This window comes from Pseudophryne corroboree, chromosome 6, assembly GCF_028390025.1.
Source record: "Pseudophryne corroboree isolate aPseCor3 chromosome 6, aPseCor3.hap2, whole genome shotgun sequence".
In the NCBI taxonomy this organism is placed as follows: Eukaryota; Metazoa; Chordata; class Amphibia; order Anura; family Myobatrachidae; genus Pseudophryne; species Pseudophryne corroboree.
Window position 1 is genome coordinate 224,697,790 of NC_086449.1, and position 21,434 is coordinate 224,719,223.

Below are 21,434 nucleotides of genomic sequence, written 5' to 3' on the forward strand. Positions count from 1 at the left end.
TTTGAACTGCAAAATCCACTGATAAACCTGTCTCAGTGGAAACTGTTAATACTACTAATTGCTGCTACTAATTGACTGGCTTCTACTAAATCATTTTATCACTGCTGGAAGAGACTGTCAGGCTAGAGTGATTACACTCATGTGATGTAATCAATTATTTCACAGTTAAAATTACTATCAAGGCTTTTTCTAGACCGCACTGTATTAATTATGTCTATTATGTCATGCTTGCAGGATTAATCGGTACTTAGGAATTTGGTATCTATATGTATAAATTGTTTTTAAACTGTATTTAATAAAAAGTACACATATTTTTTAGATCAGCGCTGTTATTTTTGTTTGTTTGTTTGTTTCAGCTAAGAGGGTAGAGTACTCTCCCTCTTTTTAACAGCTGCTATCTAAACAAGAGTGTTCTTTTATACTAATTTCATGCACACACGATCTATATAGCAATTAGCGCCAAGCTGTTGTTTGTTTTAGGGAAGGAGACCTCAGTCAGGTAGGAACTAGAGTAACTTGGCTACTTACATGGTGCAACATACAGTAGCAGCAGAATCAAAATATAGTGAGGAACAGTACTAATGAAAAAGCGCATGCGCCAGAAGCCTAGACCTCTATATTTGAACCCATATTATTATTCCTAGTTAAAACATCAGATACCATACATTACACCATATTTTGAACATAAGTCAAACAGAAATTCACTCACATTGCATGCACAGAAGACAAAAAAAATACAGATATTGGCTCATATGCTACTTTGTACACATCTATGCGACCATGCCACCCCTATCTATAACAATGGTTTTGTAGTAGTCATCATTATCTGTGCATAACTGCACCAGCCCTATCCTTGGTTATCGATCTCTGCCTAAAATCAGGTGCATCTCCAGTACGTACAACTCTGCATAGACTGCAATTCCACTGACACACCCTTGCCCATGTGCAAATGCTCCATTATCACTAAGTTATGCCCCTTTAGCCACAAGTGGAGATGTGACTATAACTGCTCATAATGCAGATGTGTACTCTCGGCTAAGGCGCAGTGCGAAAACATGCAAGATCCATGCGCAACACTGACTTGCGTTCCACTCTGCAACTGTCCCTGTATGTATAAGTATTTGGGAAATCTACAAGTTTTGATAAACTAGGAGATTTAGATTACTGAATTAAGATCTAAACATTGTCAATTTAAAGGTTTTCAATGGGCATTCATGCTATTTCCAGAATATCACTTTTTATATATGTATAAATTTGTGAAGCTGCAGCACGTGTCTAATGAGTGCCTAAAACAGCAAAGAGGTTGTTAAAATGAGATACCGTATAAATATAGGCTTATTTAATAGCCCCTGAAACAGCGATCAAAAATCTGATTATAAGAAACCCTGAGGGTATTACCAGGGTATCATTATTCAATTGACTAAACTTTTTATTTGTGCGATTCTCCTAACAAACTGAATCTACTTTGGTATTCCTGGTGACATGTGTAAAGAAACAAGGGATTCTATAAAACTGCCACAGGATACTACTGCTTTTTTTCTGGTCAAATAATTTTGAGGCTGTTGAAGCTATCTAATAACCAGTTTAATACTGTTAGATTGAAACACCTTTATGTTGTTATTGTTATGCGATTGAAATAATTTGCTACTTGGTTGGTAATTGTTTATAATATTGCAAGAGAAGTACATTGTCTCATATTATTAGGATATTTCCTTTTGTTTTTATGTGAATATGTGTGTTTTTACAGTATTATTAAGATATTTATTGTGATAAATACAATTTAAAATGAACATGACACTTTATTGGCTGCATTTAAAAAATATATATTTCTATGCAATTAATTTAGGTGCATTAGTCCAATCATTTATTTATGTAAATGTGGAATATTCTGCTGGAACCCAGCCTTTAAAGCAGCCGCCCACTCCATTATGAAAGGGAAAACCCTCTGATCTGTTAGCCAGCAGGCCCGGCATCCATCTTTGACAGTATTACAATCTGTACATCAGCTTCTCTACAATGGAGACAAAAACGTCCAATATTATACTTCTGGCTATGAAAATTGCTAATTTATACCTGGGTCAATTTACCATAGTATTCGTCTCACCTTGCAATGATTTTGTTATAGAGGTAATGAGCAGACAGTACAGTGTAACTGCATTAGTGCAGAGAGGAATGTGTGTGCACCGTGGAAGGCAAATAGTCTCTTGGTAATGAATAGAAGATGAGAAAATTATCAATGAATCAGCACACATTGTATTCCTAGTCTGTAATTGTCTCAATAAGATGAAGACCTGGGTAGCAGGAAATTGCTTCCTGGGGTTAATGCTGTGTTTAAAATGAGATATCTGTTCTGTGGCACTTATCAAACATTATTAGAACAAACACAATTTGAAGTATGGAGATTAAAGCTGCAGTGTGTGAACTGTATGAAGATACAGAACACAATGTATCCATATGTACAATTTATGATATATAACAAATGCTTATGAACTTACCGTCTTTGTGCAGCCAGCATAGCAGGCAGACATGTAAGTGATTCCATCAGCTCCACAAACAGGGCTGAACGAATCATTATGACACTCACAGCCATTATTGCAGGGAGGGGAGCGATTCAGTGAGGACCCTGAAGAAGACCTGAGTGAAAAGAACAATATCATAAATGTCACAATGCACAGTGCAGACAGTGATAGCTGCAATGGGGACACCTTTGGGAGATGCCAATGCTGATATTAATTTGAGACTACAAAGCAGGTCTCTAGACGCCAATTAAATATAGACTTTAATTGGGGACACTTATTAAACTAGTGCACAAGAAAACTGTCATGTTGCCCATAGTAACCATCTTTCTGTAAACCACTTCTTTGTTATGGGGAGGATGCATCACATGAAAGTATATAGGTTTCAACTGACCCACTTGCTGCCTTCAATCATCCATAGTGCTGGGACAACATTGAACTATTTATCGCTTGTAGTAACACATTTACTGATCTGATTACTGAATAGAACAGGATAACAAATGTTTGGAACAGATTCCCAGTGTCATATTATGAAGCAAGTAACAGAATGGAGGTCACTGTTCTACACTACAAAAAAGACCAACATTTAATTTTTACATATGATCTATGAATGTAAAATGTATTGTTCAATCAAAAGGAGATTTATGGTAGACTTACCATGGTTAAATCTCTTTCTGCGAGATACACTGGATTCCACAGGGAATAACATCGGGGTGTAGAGTTGAATCTTGATCCGAGGCACCAACAGGCTAAAGCTTTGACTGTTCCCAGGATACATTGCACTGCCTACTCTATAATCCCGCCTCCAGGCACTGGAGCTCAGTTTCGTTAACCAGTCCAATGCAGTAGCAGCTAAAAGAGATGGTAGATGTTTGTCACATAGAACCACATTCTCACGACAGGAGAAGGGACCAGCGGCTAATGCCATACAAACCCAAAGAAGCTAAGTGCGTCAGGGTGGACGCCCTCTGGAATCCAGTGTACCCCGCAGAAAGAGATTTAACCATAGTAAGTCTACCATAAATCTCCTTTTCTGCAGCGGAGTACACTGGTATTCAACAGGGAATAACATCGGGGATGTCCTAAAGCAGTTCCTCATGGGAAGGGATGCACTGTAGCGGGTATAAGAACCCGGCGTCCGAAGGAAGCATCCTGGGAGGCGGAAGTATCAAAGGCATAGAACCTAATGAACGTGTTCACAGAGGACCACATAGCCGCCTTGAACAATTGTTCAGTGGACGCACCTTGGCGGGCCGCCCAAGAAGGTACAACAGACGGAGTAGAATGGGCTTTGATAGCAGCAGGAGATGGGAGACCAGCCTGCACATAGGCTTGTGCAATCACCATTCTAATCTATCTGGCTAAGGTCTGCTTATTCGCTGGCCAGCCACGTTTTTGAAAACCAAAAAGTACAAAAAGGGTATCTGACCTCCTGAGGGGAGCAGTCCTCTCTACGTAAATACGGAGAACCCGTACCACATCCAAAGACCGCTCTTTGGAGGACAAACCAGAAGAGATAAAGGCCTGAACCATGATCTCTTGGTTAAGATGAAAAGATGATGCCACCTTAGGTAGATAACCAGGGCGAGTTCAAAGTACTGCACGGTCACTGTAAAAAATCAGAAAGGGTGGACGACAGGACAAAGCGCTTAAGTCCGACACCCTCCTAGCAGAGGCAATAGCCAATAAAAACACAATGTTAAGTGTAAGACATTTAAGATCCACAGACTCAAGAGGTTCAAATGGAGACTCTTGCAGGCCATTTAAGACAACCGACAGATCTCATGGAGCCACAGGAGGAACATAGGGAGGCTGAATACTTAAAACACCCTGAGTGAAAGTATGAACGTCAGGAATAGACATCATTTTCCTCTAAAACCATACCGACAAGGCAGATATATGAACCTTGAGGGAGGCCAGACAAAGGCCTAAATCTAGGCCTTGTTGAGGAAAGGCCAAAAGCCTAGAAGTTCTGAACGAATAGTCATCATAATTCTTAGCAGCACACCATACATATTCCAGACCCTGTAATAAATCCATGCAGAAACCGGTTTGCGTGCCTTCAACATAGTTTGAATAACTGCTTCAGAGAATCCCTTGGCCCTCAGGAGTGAAGCTTCAAGAGCCATGCTGTCAAAGCCAGTCTGGCCAGGTCCAGATAGACACAAGGGCCCTGAACGAGGAGGTCTGGGCGTTGAAGAAGTAGAAGAGGACGCTCTATCGATAGACCGTGCAGGCCTGAGAACCAATGCCGTCTGGGCCACGCTGGAGCGACTAAAAGTAGTATTCCTCTTTCGAAGTACCCTGGGCAGGAGTGACACTGGAGGGAACACGTATGGCAGCCGAAAGTTCAATGGAATTGCCAGCCGAAAGTTCAATGGAATTGCCAGTGCATCCACGAACGCTGCTTGAGGATCACTTGTCCTTGATGCGGAGACCAGAACATTGTGATTGTGTCGAGATGCCATCAGGTCTACACCTGGTAGGCCCCACTTGTCCACCAGGAGTTGAAAGACTTCCGGATGAAGACTCCACTCTCTGGCGTGAACGTCCTGACGACTGAGGATATCCGCTTCCCAGTGGAGGACTCCGGGGATGAACACTGCTGATATTGCTGGCAGATGGCGTTCTGCCCAACGCAGGATTTCTGATACTTCCAGCATTGCCATGCGGCTTCGAGTGCCGCCTTGTTGATTAAAGTATGCCACCGTGGTGGCATTGTCTGATTGTACTTGAACAGGCCTGTTCTGAACTAGAGGCAGGGCCAGTGTCAACGCATTGAACACTGGCCAGAATGTTTATCGGGAGGAGAGACTCCTCCCTGGTCCACCAACCCTGGAGAGAGTGTTGCTCCAGCACCGCGCCCCAACCCTGCAGACTGGCATTCATTGTCATGAAGACCCAGTTGGAGGTCCAGAAGTGACGGCCCCTGCTCAACTGTTGGTCCTGTAGCCACCAGGTCAGTGACAGATGAACCTCCGGAGTCAAGCAGATCATGTGAGACCTGATCCGATGAGGCAGGCCGTCCCACTTGGGAAGGATTAACCTCTGCAGAGGGCGGGAATGAAATTGAGCAAACTCTACCATGTCGCCGTGTGTATCAACACTGTTGGGCGAGAGAGGAAATATCTGATCCTGTCCTGAAGTTTCAGGACTTTCTCTGGAGAAAAAAAACAATCGTTGGCTGTGTCTGTCCAGTAGTGCCCCCAGGTGCACAATGCTCCGAGCAGGGACCAGCAAGGACTTTTTCCAGTTGATGAGCCACCCGTGGGCTTGTAGGAATTGGACCGTCAGTTCCAGATGACTGAGGAGAACCCCTTGGGAGTTCACCAGGATCAGCAAGTCGTCCAGATAGGGCAGGATCCTGATTTCCTGACAGAGGAGAAGAGCCGTCATCACGGCCATGACTTGGTGAAGATCCGAGGGGCCATGGTCAACCCAAAAGGCAGTGCCCGGAATTGATAATGTAGGTTGCCAATAGCAAACTACAGATATTGCTAATGCGACATGGCAATAGGTATGTGTAGGTAAGCATCCTGTATGTCCAGGGATACCATATAGTCTTTGGGTTCCATGGCCAGCACTATAGAGCGCAGAGTTTCCATATGGAATTTGGATATTCTCACAAACTTGTTCAATGATTTGAGGTTGCGTATAGGCTGGACGGACATCGGAACTAGAAATTTGAGACTAGACATTTGGCTTCGGAACTAGAAAGAGGGTCAAATAGTATCCCCTGCCTCTCTGAGACAGAGGTACCGGCAGTACCACTCCTGTATCCAGGAGGGATTGTACAACCAAGTGTAGAACTAGCACTTTTAACTGATCCACAGGGATAACAGTTGTGCAAAATTGGCAAGGGGAACGTCTCTTGAAAGAGATTGCGTACCGATGAGAGACCACATCCTGCATCCAGGCGTCCAAAGTGGTCTTTAACCAGGCCTGGGCGAACTGCAGAAGCTGGCCTCCCACCCTGGGGTCCCCCAGGGGGAGGCCCGCCCCGTCATGCAGCAGGCTTGTCTTGTTTGGAAGCAGGCTGACGGGCGGGCCTGGATTGTTTGGATTTAGGCTTAGTGGTTTTGGAAGCACGAGCCTGTCCCGGATACACCTGACCCTTTGCTTTCCCTGGAGGTCGAAAGGAACGAAAGGCGGTACTCTTAGTCTTCAGAGCAGAAGGATTAGTATTTGAGAGACACGCAGTCTTGGCATTATCCAAGTCAGTTACAATCTTGTTCAGATCCTCCCCAGATAGGATGTTTCCCTTATATTAAAGCACCTCCAAGGTCTTTTTGGAGTCCAGGTCCACCTTTCAAGACTTTAACCACAAAATTCGACGAGCCAGGATATACGTAGTAGATGCCTTGGTCGCCATTACACCTGCATCAGAGGCCGCCTCCAGAATATAATGGGAGGCTGTGGTAATATACGATAGATATTGTCTGGCAGTGTCAGAAAAATCCTGAGGCAGCTCATCCTCATTTGCCTGAACCCATGCTTCAATTCCTTTCGCAGCCCAGGAGGCTACAGTGGGTCTATGTACTACACCAGTAAGGGAGTAAATAGACTACAGGCATCCCTCCACATGCTTATCCGTCGGTTCCTTCAGTGAGGTGACAGTGGTGACAGGCAGAGTAGATGACACAAGATGGGCGAAATGAGAGTCCACCGGCAGTGGAGTTTCCCACTTGTTACTCAACTCCGCAGGGACAGGATAATGAGCTAGCATCTTTTTAGACAGGGATTCGTGATGAATGTCAATGAAATGGTTAGAATGTGGTAAGACTACTTTAGCAACCTTCTGACGTTTAAACTTATTAGGTTTCTTAGAAGCAGTAGTAGGCTCAATGTCATCATCTATTTGAAGAATCAGCTTAATAGCCTCGACAAGGTCAGGAACATCAACCTGGGTTGTAGATTCCTCATTAGAAGCAACTGTATCAGTGGCTGACGGATCAGTATATTGCCCATCCTCATCGGAAGAATTATCAGAAACATTAGTGGATTGTGAGGAAGAAATGGCCCGTTTAGATGACCCCTTGGCCTCAGAGGGGCGTGGGGTAGATTTTTGTCTAACCAGGGATTGATTTAATTGTTGTAATTGGGTAGACAGAGTATCCACCCAGGGCGGATTAACTACAGGGACAATATGTGGCTGCAATGGCACTGGAGGCCCCACATGGGGCGTTAGATGTGTCACAAGTGTACTTAGCATACTTGAGAATGCTGCCCAAGGTGGGTACTGTTTGGCCACAGGTGCTGCAGTTTGACTGGGTGTATGGCACTCAGCTCCTGAGCCAGCAGCTAAAACTTCCCCCTCAGGTAAATCCGTGATGCCAGTACTGCAGGATGCAGAAGCGTCCGCGTATTTCCTGCCCTGTGTGGCAGACATTATAAGGAATGTAGTCTTAGGGCGTAACAGTACAATATAGCCAGACAAATACAACACCTGCAAATAAAACCCTATGCTATGTGACAGTAAACACAGGACACAAAACAGAGGATTTAAGCGGTATGAGGTGACTGAAACACACAGTAAAAATACCAAAAATTGTATATTCTGTGTAACACTATATATATATATATATATATATATATATATAATCAGTTCCAGACCCGGCACTCATTAGTGTACAAAAATTCAAAACGCCTGGTGCCCTCTCCAGCAAAAGCAATTGCATGTATAGTTACGGATCAGAGCGGCACTCGTAGGACTTCAATCAAATGATCAGGACATCACCCCGTCTTTAGCTAAAGACGGGGTGATGTCCTGATCATTTGATTGAAGTCCTACGAGTGCCGCTCTGATCCGTAACTATATATATATATATATATATATATATATATATGTATGGGACCCTGACGCACCTAGCCCCTCAGGGTACAGAATATAGTGATAGCAATATGTGATACAGGAGAATGGAATCCCACACAACAGCTACAGGCACACTCAGTCACATGTACAATGCCGAAGATATTACATATAAACAATAAAACTGCACTGGACTAGTAAATTTACATATAAATATGTATGAGTATAAATATAACAAGGCACAGTAGATACTGGATGTATATCACAGAATACTTGTACTAAATATTCAGATAGCAGTACACTTGTTCTTAACTAACACTGTCTAGAATGACATGTAGAATACCTGTACTTAAGTGCCTGTAAATGCACAGCGTTGATGAGACAGGCGGCTTTACAGAGGAGACAGAGCCCTGCAGTCCCGGAGATCAGCCCAGCTAGTAGTGAAGATGGCGCCAAAATCTCTGTCAGGGAGTGAGGTAGAGAGAGATGCAGCTCCAGGGCGGGAACACCAGCAGTAGATGGTGGCCGAAGCTGGGGGAGGGGCTACAGGTCAGCGCCTTATCCCCTATGCTGGTACATCCGACCTGTGCTCCCTGCCCTGGTATAAATAGTGGGGGCCTGTGCAGTACAGTGTCCACGCCAGCGGCGTGGTCCATCTCCTGGGACCGCGATTTACTGGCGGGTCCCACCTGGGGGAACCTCTTACTTCCTCCCTGTCATGCAGCCACACGATCAAGGAGAGCGTCAGCAGTGTGTGCCTGAAGTCAGGTGCACCTCGGCTGCAAGTACCCGGGAACCAGGCCGCGGGAGTATGCAGCACTGCTGGGGGAGGTGATGGTGCCACAGCACAGAATGTCAGACTAACATAAATAGTGCTGCGGCCCTTGAAGTCTTCTAAAAAAGCTCTTTTCAGGGCTGCCTAGTGCAGCCCCACCTGTTAGTGACCTGCACTGCAGGCGCCAACTTACAAACTGAGCTCCAGTGCCTGGAGGCGGGGTTATAGAGGAGGCGGTGCAATGCATCCTGGGAACAGTCAAAGCTTTACCCTGTTGGTGCCTCGGATCAAGATCCAAATCTACATCCCGATGTTATTCCCTATGGAATACCAGTGTTCCCCGCTGCAGAAAGAGCGCTATATAAATAAAATTATTATTATTATTATTATTATTAACTTGACACTCCATTGCAGCTGTTAAAAAGTATAGGGGTCTATTTACTAAGCCTTGGGCGGAGATAAAGTGGACGGAGATGTCCCAGCCAACCAGCTCCAGTCACCAGCAACTGTTATTTTTTAAACACAGCTTGTAAAATGGCAGTTACGAGCTGATTGGCTGGAACTTCATCTCCATCCAAGACTTATAGTAGTAAATAGACCCCTTACTTCCCCACTCTATTACAGACAGCTGGAGCTCCTACTATACTTTTACAGTGTCATAACAGGATCTCATACATGGCAATAAGATGAACATGCAGTCTTCTTAGCTACTGTGACAACAGCAATATTGAGCCTGTGTATAAATGTAACAATACACACAGCATTTCTGCATAGCAAGGCAGCCTACTGTAGCTAGCTAGCCAGCCACTCTGTCTGCTCTGTTAGAGGACTACCTTTCTCCCAACATGGCAACCTACTGCAGAGAAGTGGAAGCAAGCATGGTAGACTGATAGACTAATTATTAAATTAGGTACAGTCACTCCATTTCTAGTATTCCATGTTTATATTTAGCTCACAAGTATGTAGTCACCATGTTAACATTCACTATGTCGGCATTCATAATGTCGAAACCAGAATGTGGAATGTTATGGTGTTGTGGTTAAAATGCCAACATCTAACATGTCAACATCTGCAAAAGTCAATGTACGTTTCATGGACATTTTCAAAATGTCAACATGGAGAAAATTTTAACATACAGTATGACACCTTGTACATAATGAAAAGGTTGTCACTGTTACTGTAACATAAAGATTACTTGTCGACATTGTCATCATGTTAACTTTGTGCATATCGACCTGTAGAGTGTTGACATGCTGAACATGTCAACATGTTATCTGTCGTCCATGTCGAGATTATGCTATAAACATTATGGGGTCAATTCAAGGAGATGCTAGTGGGGGCAGATTAAGCTGGAACGATGTGAAAACGCCGGCAACGGAAGCTGAACTCATCCCCCTCCCCATGGCCCAATCCCACCCTGGACTTGCAGTTTTTTGTACGCAGCCCTATAGCTTAGCACAGAAAATCACAAGTTCGGACCTATTGTAAGTGCTGCATATAGCCTACTTACTCGCAGCTAGTTGAATCGTACCCTATGAATGATCACATGGTGACTGTTGACATAATATACTGAACCCCATCTCAGCAATAGGCAGACTTTCATGTACTTATTCTTTATAGGATACTTTCCACCTTCAGAAAGGTTATGCAGTTACTTTGTGGACTAAATAAATAATCATGAGGAACCAGTGGCATGCCTCAGTGATTCCAAGTAAATTAATGGTAAATATCTGCCTCCATTCTATGTAGGCACAGTGGTGGAATTATCGATCAGGGGCCCATTGCAATACAGGGACCAGCGGCTAGCTGCATTATTAGAGATGTACTATAATGAGTCAGACTGACTCATTATAGTAAGCCACGTCTGCATGACATAATGAAGTACCCGCCTTGTCTACCAAGTCCCATCCTCTCATCTTCAATCTCTCCTCCTGACTACCATCCCCTACCCTCCAGCTCTTCCTCTGCCGTGGCCATGCGCAGTCCTTGCTGGTTTCCAATTAATTGTCTCCTCCTGTTGGAGGAGTCAGAGTGCCCTCAATATCCCACCTAATAGATGATGTGGGTGGTGCCTACCTGACCCTCCTCCTGTGATGGGAACAAATTGTGTCTGTCTCATCATTCCCAAATCTCACGCAGAGTAACCTCCCCAACAAGACACTGACACTTAAGAAGTGGACTGGAATGGAGAACTGTGACTGCAGCACTAACAGAAGACAGTTTCTTGGCTGCTATAATATATTGTTGCACCTGGGCCCACCACTGGCTAGTTCCATCACTGCGTAGGCAATGAAGTAATTATGGTGCGCTTTATGACTTTCATAAGTACTGCGGTTCCTCTCAATGCCGCCCTTTTCTGTTGATGTCCAGAAAAACATATCCATAGACAGAGATGCACAACCTGTGGTCCGCTGAATGATAGACCGGTACTACATTCTTTGGAGAACAGCCTGGTTTGAAGGAACATACAATCCATTGAGATTCATCATATTATAATGTATTTACTATTTTGGGGTAAGGCATACTTGTAGTTCCAGAACAATGTTACACTGATACTGGGGCAATTGCAGCTGGACCAACAGCGTGGTGTATATGCCCTCTGGGCTGGTCCTGTTTTAATTGCTTTAAACCGAATCCTTGAACTGGCCAGCCAGAGAAATCAAATTGAGGAGATTGATTATGTTTTTTACTGTAGGCCGTGATGCCTATAATACATGGCCCCACACCTTTCTCCAAACAGCAAGGACCCTGCCTAATCTTGGAAAGGGATTACTTCCCCTTTCCTCTGCTTGGGGATACTGCCCCCTTTCCTCTACAGACTGCACAAAATAATTGATTGAATGCTTGTTGCTGGAGGAGCAATATGTTTTTGTAAAAAAGTGACATGATGAGGAGTACAGAGGGAGAGAGAGTTGTGCATAATTGTGTATATTGCTGACTAGCCTATGTGGGAGTTTTTGTGGAGAAGACCTTATATACAGTACTCAGTCATCTCCTAACTAGAACACATTGAGTTGGGTAAGTTATGATAATAAGGGATTGTTTAAGATGATGAGGTTCTTAATGGCCCTACTAAAGTTAATTAATGTATACAGGGGTTCTTTTATTAACACTAAGACAGGCAATGATTGTGGGGGTGTTAATGAATATAAATGGAATTAATGATGTGGGGGTTAATTGATAATGGGGATGAGGGAGTTATGGATGTTAAAGGTATTGATATAATGAGGCTGAAGAGGTTAATGATGAAGAGGAGTTAATTATAGGGGGTTATGAGGGAGTTAATGATTATAAGGTGATTATGATGTTGGTCACAGATTGATGATAGGGAGGTTGATGTTGATGAAAAAGTCATAATGATGATACAGATGATGATGATGATGATGATGATACTGATGATGATGATGATATTGATGATGATGATGATGATACTGATGATGAGGATGATTATTATGATGATGATTTAATGAATGATTGAGGATGAGAGGTTAAATTATTATTTTTATGTTGGGGGTAACTCATGATAAATATAAAGGGAACAAGGAAGAGTGGAAGAATGCCTGATGAAGAACAGGTAACTTTGAAAAATGGGGGGTGGTTGAGTACTATGGAGAATGAGAAAGAGAGAGATTGGAAAATGGGAAAGGAACAGTAGAAGGAGAATAAGGAGGGGTAGAGGAGGAAAAATTAAGATAAATGAGGAGGGGTTATGTTATAAATTGTAGGGTCAATGCACCAGTCTGGATGGCTCGTCTTAGCTTCAAAAGCTCTGCCCCACCACAGCCTCAGACTGAGTGAGTTTCTTGAGAACACAAGTAAAGCTTGAGGAAAACAGCCTAAGCCCAGCCAGTCCGGGTGAGGTGTTGATTAATTAGACTGAAAGCTGCGCTACCACCCCTTCCCTTCCCTAGCTGGTGCCCCAGAGGCAACAGCAGTGTATATAACACAATTTAGATGATATCAAAAAATGTTTGTTTATTTAAATGAAACCAATTAATAAATAAGTAAAGTCTATGGTTGTTTTTGCCAACTGTTAATTACATGGATGCCACTGTAAGCTCATCACACAGCCACAAACTCACAGTTGCTTCTTTTTTTTTTTATACTTAAACCGCTATTATCAAGTTCTTGCTTATCACAGCCCTGTCTGGCAGTCCCAGAGGGAGGAAACACCTCACAATGAGACTGCCTTGTGTGTCTGTCATTGGCAGGTAGGACTTCCAATACAAAGTCACTGACTGGCACAGTGAAGCCAGTGAAGTCATGGACTGCATCTGGCTTCACTGACACTGAGCTGGGTGTCGGAGTTTGCCTAGAGAGTCTGCAGCCCATAGGTAAAATCCGCCACTGGATAACACCCATCATCTCCAGCAAAAGGCTATTTGATAAGACAGCCTATGATGAGATACAGTAGTCCATACCTAAAACCACTGCTTAAGGATGGACCTCTACTCATGGGCCACTGCCCCCAAGGCTAAAATGTACCAGTCATCCCCTGCACTGGTGGTCCCAGAGTAACAGCACACTGACATTGGGGCCCCATTATAATGGTACACTGACAACTGGGATCAGAAAACAATGGTAAACTGACATCTGATTTCCCCAAACAGCAGCACATAGACAGTTGGGGGTCCCAGAACATCACACTATGAACAACCTTGTTCTATTTTTGGGGAAGCTTGGTAGAACCAACTGGATATTTTTCACTATTAAGCTCTTTGTTCTAATGGTGAGTTTAAATAAGAGCTCAAATATTGACATTTGTTTTTTAACCTGAAGGATCATTTTTCATGTGTCAGCTGTAATCTATGAGGCCAGGAGTTCATTACATATGGTCTGTCACTTTACCGAGTTCCATTATAACAATCATTGTAGCAAAAGCAAGTTACTGTACTGTAAAATATTGTAAAATGGCAGGTAAGACATTTATTGCTGCTTAAAGAAGGTAAAAGTGCTCTGTAAACACCAGTGCCTGGTTTAAAGAACAATAAATGCCGGGGCTGCATGAAATATGTTGCAGGGTATTCTACGTCAGTGAGCATTTCAGATATTTATGTACTGTACCAGTTGCAGTCCCCCTGGTAACATCATATTTTTAAAGTCCAATGTTGGACACTGAGAGTGCATCCATAAAGGTCCTAGTTTTATCTATCTTTACGCAGTAAGGGAAGATATAAATAAAACATAAAGAGATGTTGAATTAACCAATAATGAATTTGTATAGATAATGCTAAACCTAAAGGGGTAGTATGCTGTAGTTTGGAAATATACGTACAGTGGCTTGCAAAATGATTTAACCCACTAAATACAAAGTCCCCAGATTTGTGTATTTTACAAATGACACTTACACAGATTGTTACAGACAGGATTTTTATTGCAAACCAGTAGGCTCTTAAAGTACATTGTCAAACTCATAATTCATGATTTGTCTGCAGATTTTCTTTTTTTAAAGAGCCTACTGTTTTGCAATAAAAATACTATCTGAAACAATCTGTGTAAGTGTCACTTGTAATACAGACAAATCTGCTGACTTATTACAGGGTTGAATACTTTTGCAAGCCACTGTACTGTATATGCTACAAGGCTTTTCCTTTTTTACATTTAAAAGAGAACAACCCGAACAGGGATATCTTTGTTTTCCCACATTCCCTAGTCCCAACTTGTCCTGCCTACTCTTATAGACAGGCTGTCAATATGCAGTACCTGGTCAGGACTCCATCAAAGAACTGTACGGCATTGTACTTCCATTCCTCACCATTATACTTTTAACCAGTTCAGACAGGTGGGGAGGAGGGGGGGGGGGGGGGGGGGGGGTAGGTGTGGGGTGGTAGTCTGCATGCAAAGATGCATAGAACACTGTATGTGGGCTAATATGCACATTTTTTCTGTACACGTGCACGTAAAGCTGTATTTGTGAAGGTACTGGATTTAGAACGTAACGCCAATCTTTATTTTTGGACACCTTTAAATACAGCACTCACACAGATATGGAGATTGTGCCTTATAATCACACATTTATTGAAAGGTAATGTAAAAAAACAACACCAGCCTCCTAGGTAGCATCACACAACCACCAAAGGGCTTTTAACAACATATAATTACAGTACCAACCAGTCTCCCCAAAAATCCCAGCAGAGTCCCCAAAACTCATCAGGGGCCGTTACCCTAGTTTAATAAAGTTCCTAGCAGGATCTCAGGTAAACAACTTCAGCAGACTCTTCAGGGTCATGGCTGCTCGGCCATTGCGCTTCACCAACATGGTGCGGTCCCAGCAATTATACCCTGTCATCTGCAGCTTACAAGGATATGTCAGTGGACCTACCAGTATCTTCAGAATGGTATCCGTTCTCTAGGTCGACCACACTTGGGTCGACAATGTCTAGGTCGATCACTACAAGTCGACAGTAAGTAGGTCGATATGGTTTCTAGGTCGACATGGACTCTAGGTCGACATGTTCTAGGTGGACATGACAAAAGGTCGACATGAGTTTTTCACTTTTTTTATTTTTATTTTACTTTTTCATACTTTACAATCCACATGGACTACAATTGGGAACAGTAACCTGTACCAAGCACAGCGGTAGCAGAGCGAGGCACCTTGCATGCGAGGGGACACAGTGCACTAATTGGGGTTCCCGGTAACTGTACGGAGAAAATTACCCCCAAAAAAGTGGGGGGAAAAACCCTCATGTCGACTTTCTGTCATGTCGATCTAGTACATGTTGACCTAGAGTCCTTTTCGACCTAGAAACCATTTCAACCTACTTACTGTCAACCAATAGTGGTTGACCTAGACACTGTCGACCTAAATGTGGTCGACCTTGCATACCACACCCCTTCAGAATACCTGCTGCCTCTCACTTCTAAGAAGCTGCTAACCAAACACAGTTTCTGTCAGCTTACAGCCACAGTTTTCCAGATCCTGACACACCCTCTCCCAGCACCTGTTCCCTTAAAAACCACATTGAAACATGACTCATGTTCGTTTCATATGGGCCAGCAAAACAGGAAATCCCAGATAAGCTTGATGGGAGATGTAGTTTTACTCGGTAGTAACTTCTAAAGAAACAGGAAATCAGAAAGGAGCATGCTGGGAGATGTAGTGAAACTAGACAAAGTCCCAGCAAAACCTCTGCAGGTTATTAAACAAAAAGACACCCTCCACAACCCTGAGCAAATTCATTGCATTTATATACAGTGCTGTCACCAGTTTGAACATTTGTACTAGGTCATCCTGACGCCCTACAGTAGAATCAATAGCCCTGAGGCTCTGAGTATGTCCTGCAATGCAGGGATCCTGAACATGAAACACTGACATTTATGCCAGCTAGAGGGATAGATGCTACTGTACAAACTGACACCTCCAGTTACAGTGACAATATCTACTGCAATCCACCAGAAGGATTGCCGGAAGCACTGCATACCTGGCATAATAGGGGGCCTGAGTCTTCCGGTCTATATATAAATATTACCTATTTAGCAATTTGGCAGAAAGTTTTCATCCCCTTAAAGCTGGGTGAGGTTATTCTTTAACTAGATCTGAGTATTTCAAAATATTTAATCAGAGAATCCTTTGATATATGTATCATTTTATTTTGATGATTCTCTTTAGTATTCTGTTTTTGTGGAAATGTTTTAGTAACAGGCTAAGAGGTCTATTTATCACCATCCGCATCTAATGATGCGGATGACAGGTGATAAACTCGACCAAACTCGCACTGCGATAACTGAGTACATCGCATGGATGTATCAATTATCACATGCAGGGACAGAGGTTGAGGTCAAGCTCTGTCCCTGCGATGCCTCTTTGCAGCATCATTGGGACATTTTTCAGAAAAAATACCCCGATGGCCTGCTGCGCATGCACCGCCACCCATTGCTACCACCGCCACCGGGTCTCCCCCTGTAGCGACTACTTCCACGCCGGATAAAGCACCCCCCCCCCCCTGGATTTATACTCACCAGTACAGGAGCCGGTGTCCGCTGCTCCCGTGAGCACTGCTGGGTCTTTCTTCTGTGCTGTGACCCGCGGTGTTGTAAAGTGAGCTGCCGTTTTTCAGAGTCACTTTCACTTTACTGCACCGGGGTCACAGCGCAGCATATAGGGGACCCAGCGCCCGACAGCGCTCACCAGAGCAGCGGACACCGGTTCCCTGGACAGGTGCGTATGTTTTGGGGGGGGTTTTTTTACTTTTTTTTTTCTTTTTTTTACAAGTGATCAGCTTCCATCGGACACACATAGCTGATCACACTGCCGGGTCCCCGCTCAGCTTTCTCAGGGGCAGAGAAAGCTGGGCGAGATCTCACCAGCCTTAGCTGGCGAAATTATCACAGAGAAACACTACAGAATTTATTTATTTTTAAATTTGACCACATCACATTTCCCATTATAAGTTTGGGGAATGCGATGTGGCTTACTAAAAAAATGACAATTAAAGGGTTTGGAGCAGTTTTTTCATGAAAACTGCTCCAAATGCCCTTTAATACATTCAGGTGGTACTAAAATTATGTGAAAACACACTTTTTAACATTATTTTAGTAAAAATAATGTTAATAAATAGGCCCCTAAATCTTGTCATTTTATTAACATCAATATATAAAATAACTTCTGCTGGTTAAGTAATATACTAAATACTAACAAATGCATGAAATTATATTTAGTTAAATTTATCATACGGTTTTCACTGGTGTAAAATCACATGGACGTACAGTAAATGAGTTCTAATGTTTTTTGCAGATGCTGATTTCGATTAACACTCTTGTTGTCTAGGATGGATTTTAGACTGCCCTCTGCAGGCCGTGAGAAAACACTGCACTCCATAAATGATCCACTAATAACTTTCAACAACAATGAAGAATGACACCATAAACTGAGGAAAAAAAAATTGTATATAAAGTCTGCAGACTATATGATCAAGTTGATCATTATCGGCTGTCAACTTTCAATGTTTCTGTGATTAAACACGGAACCAGAACTTTTTTTATTTATCATAAACATCATTTTGACATCTAATAAAATGGAAAATAAAGAGGATAAATGCGGAAGTCCTTTGTTTGTTTCACGGTTTGTTCTGCTCCTACTGATACATGGCACAATCACTATAACATTGTTTAATGACATCTGTTTTATCTTCAGAATTACTGTACGGTAGGTAAACCTGACCTTATTTATAACAGAAACAAAAAAGGCATTTTGTTTCCCCTAGCACCCTGAATGATAACAGTAACCAGATTTAAATCCCACACAATATTAGAATTCAGAGATCTTGGTTACATATATTTGCACAATTTTTTCTTGCCTAGAAAAACCCCTCCCTTTCAAGCACCTGAATGACATCACTAAGCTAATTGAGCATCTACCACTATATATGTCTTATGTATAACAGACGCAGCTCTACAGAACCGCATCACTGAGCAGCCAATTTATTTATTGTACTAAACATGCTTTTTGACAATATTAATGGTACTTACATGTTTCCATAGGGAACAGTCACCCCAGCTACAGGACCTGTATCACAGCCGAGGAAGAGGAAGGACACATAACAAGCCGTGGACACCAGGTTTACCAACATGGCCATTCTGATTGCACCCAGAGCAGACAAGCTTAGTTTCTTCACAAGAAGTCCGCCCAAGAAAATGCCCAGGCACGCACACGGTATTGCTGTCATTCCTAGGAGAAGACACGGCACAGTTATCGTGGGACAGCGGAATCATGCATCATATTGTGTAATAAAGTATCTATGAGTCTGGAGGTTGCCAAATACCTATTATGATACAGATGGTTTATGGGTTAAATGGTTACCTTGTATCCACCCATATATCATTCTGAATAAATGCGTCTGACAGAGCTCCCTGACTGAGTAAAAAAGTATTTTAGTTATTTTCATGAAAGGGTGCTTTACAAAGGAGCAAAACTGTAACCCTGCAGTCCAGTTGTAGCTTTCTGATGTTTTGTGATATTACATGTTCATTAAAAGATGTCTTCATTTTCCCTCCCATCACGAGTTATTTAGGACATAAAATACAGTAGAAAAGTTTATTTTATTGAGATGGGTGGTACTAAATTGGCAGGAGGTTGAAATCTTATACAAAATGTAACATTTCGTGCCGTGCCGCCATTCATCATTTCTCATTTCTCCATTCAACTGGGCAAATTTCCAGACTACTTTGGCATCTACTTGAAGTGTGCTCAGCAGGTCAGGGGAATTTTGTAAAGCACATGGGTTGCATTTAATATATACACTCCTATATGTGTTTATGTAAAGGTAACTCAATAGATGAACATTATAATGAAAATTCTGTATCACTGGAACATATCAAATTAACACCTAGGCAAATATTTCACAAATGTTCTTGCTAGATTACGCAGTACGTGGCTAACAAAGGTAAGGTCAAGTAGCCTTCAGGTTCCTGAGATACGCTTTATATCACAGTCTTAAAATATGTAACAGTTTCAAGATAAAGGGTCAATCACCTGAATTACTGCATGACCCAGCTAATACACTTTTGTTCTAGCAAAGCCATAAACTTCAACAACATTATGTTAAGTCGCTGGGTCATTAAATATAATGTTTTACAATTATGGAACAATGACAAATTGTCCTTCAGGAAACTGAAGGCGTAAGGCTGGCTGTACAGTGCAAAGAAGAGACACTTCTGTTTCAGGTGTTATTCCTCTCACCTAGCAGCTGATTGGCAGATGAAGTTGTCAAGTTAAATTGTTGCTCTAGGTATTTTCCCAGGAATGCTGCAAAGCCAGCGACCACGGCAATCTCCATGCAGGCTGCAAGGACGATGCAGGTGAATACAGGGTTGGATAGCAGGTGCTTTGTGACTTTCGGAATGACTGAAAGGGAAAATAAATATTTAGGTCACATACAAAGCAGCTACTTTCACTTTTCAAGGCTGTCAATTTTTTTTAGGTTTACACATATATTTTAATATATTGTAGAAAGAAAAAAATGAAGCTGACATATCAAAGGGTGATGGTACTATTCTTGTTAAAAATGGATGTTTCTGTCAACAAAAAGAGCTTGTGCTTGCTTCGCTGTAAGTAACACATCTTTTTTTGCTGGCAAAGGCTTCCCCAAAACTTTTTTTTTGGAATAGCAGTGGGACCAGATCTTCAAACCAGGCTTCCAATTCAACAGATAGGACGAAATTTTTTATATGGGTGATCACTTACAGTCACATTATTATGACCACCTCCTACATTTGACGCCGGCAGTGCGTAGCCCATGAAGTACGTCACGTGTTGTCCACTGGCTTGGTGGGTATATAAGGTGTGAGATAGGCCGTCTGCACACATATCACTTGTTGCTGTCATGGGTAAAAAGGGAAATTTATCCGAGTTGTACAAAGGGATGATTGTCGGCTTTCGGGCCAAGGGTGGCAGTTTTTCTGAAACAGCGCAGTTTGCAAACTGGTCGCATGCTGCTGTGGTTACGGGGATTGGACAAATCGTCACATTGCGAATAACTGACGTGGAAACTGCTGAGCACCACGTGCCATTGATGTGGGAGGTGAACGTCGGTTATGAAGGTGCGTAAGGGCCGACCGACACGCTTCAGTGGAGCAGCTCACCATCAATATGAACCTGGGGGCTACCAGACGTGTGTGTAAAATGACAGTTCAGCCTGTCTAGCTGCTGTCCGTGCTGCACACGGCGGATACTCTGGCTATTAGCTGGTGATCAGAATAATGTGACTCAATGTCACTCGACTCGTGTATACCACAGATTTGTTTTTCATGTCAAATGTTGAGATTTTATTGTATGTTCTCTTCCTGAATTTGCCATGTTTCAATAAATAAAACATTTGTTTAAAAATAAACATATGGGTGTTGACATTATATACCAGATGACATTTTGATTATTACCATTTTGAGCATGTTAACATTTTATCAGTGTTGTCATTTTCCAAAATGACATTGTGTTGTTGGCATTCTGAATACGTCAACATGTACAAGTCAATATAATGATGTCTGTGTAATGGCTGTTGACATTGTGACTGTCGACAGAATATAACGAATCCATAGAGCTGTACAGGGGCCTACAGAGCAATAAGCAACAGTTATCCCCCTGTAAAGATTTTTGCTTATAGAATATTAAAGCACAGCGAAAAAGGATTTGTATATGAGTACAATTAAATAACACTTTTTAATTTGCTGGCAAAGGCTACCCCAAACTTATTTCTGTAATAGCAGTGGGACCAGATCTTCAAACCAGACTTCCAATTCAACAGACAGAATATGCCCAGTAGGGCGTGGATGTAGTTATGTTGTCAACAAACATAATGTCGGCACCATCATGCTGAAAATGTTAACACAGTTAAAA

General features: G+C 42.5%; 1 protein-coding gene across 1 annotated transcript in view; it reads right to left on the reverse strand.

The window, feature by feature from the left end:
• Positions 1 to 21,434, reverse strand: part of SLCO3A1 (solute carrier organic anion transporter family member 3A1) — a 619,509-nt gene that overhangs the window by 74,445 nt on the left and 523,630 nt on the right. The window contains exons 5-7 of the mRNA XM_063925735.1: positions 19,782 to 19,946; positions 18,572 to 18,770; positions 2,496 to 2,634 (exon numbers count right to left, since the gene is read on the reverse strand). Of these exons, the coding sequence (XP_063781805.1) occupies positions 2,496 to 2,634; positions 18,572 to 18,770; positions 19,782 to 19,946 (503 nt within the window). The remainder of the gene's footprint in view (positions 1 to 2,495; positions 2,635 to 18,571; positions 18,771 to 19,781; positions 19,947 to 21,434) is intronic.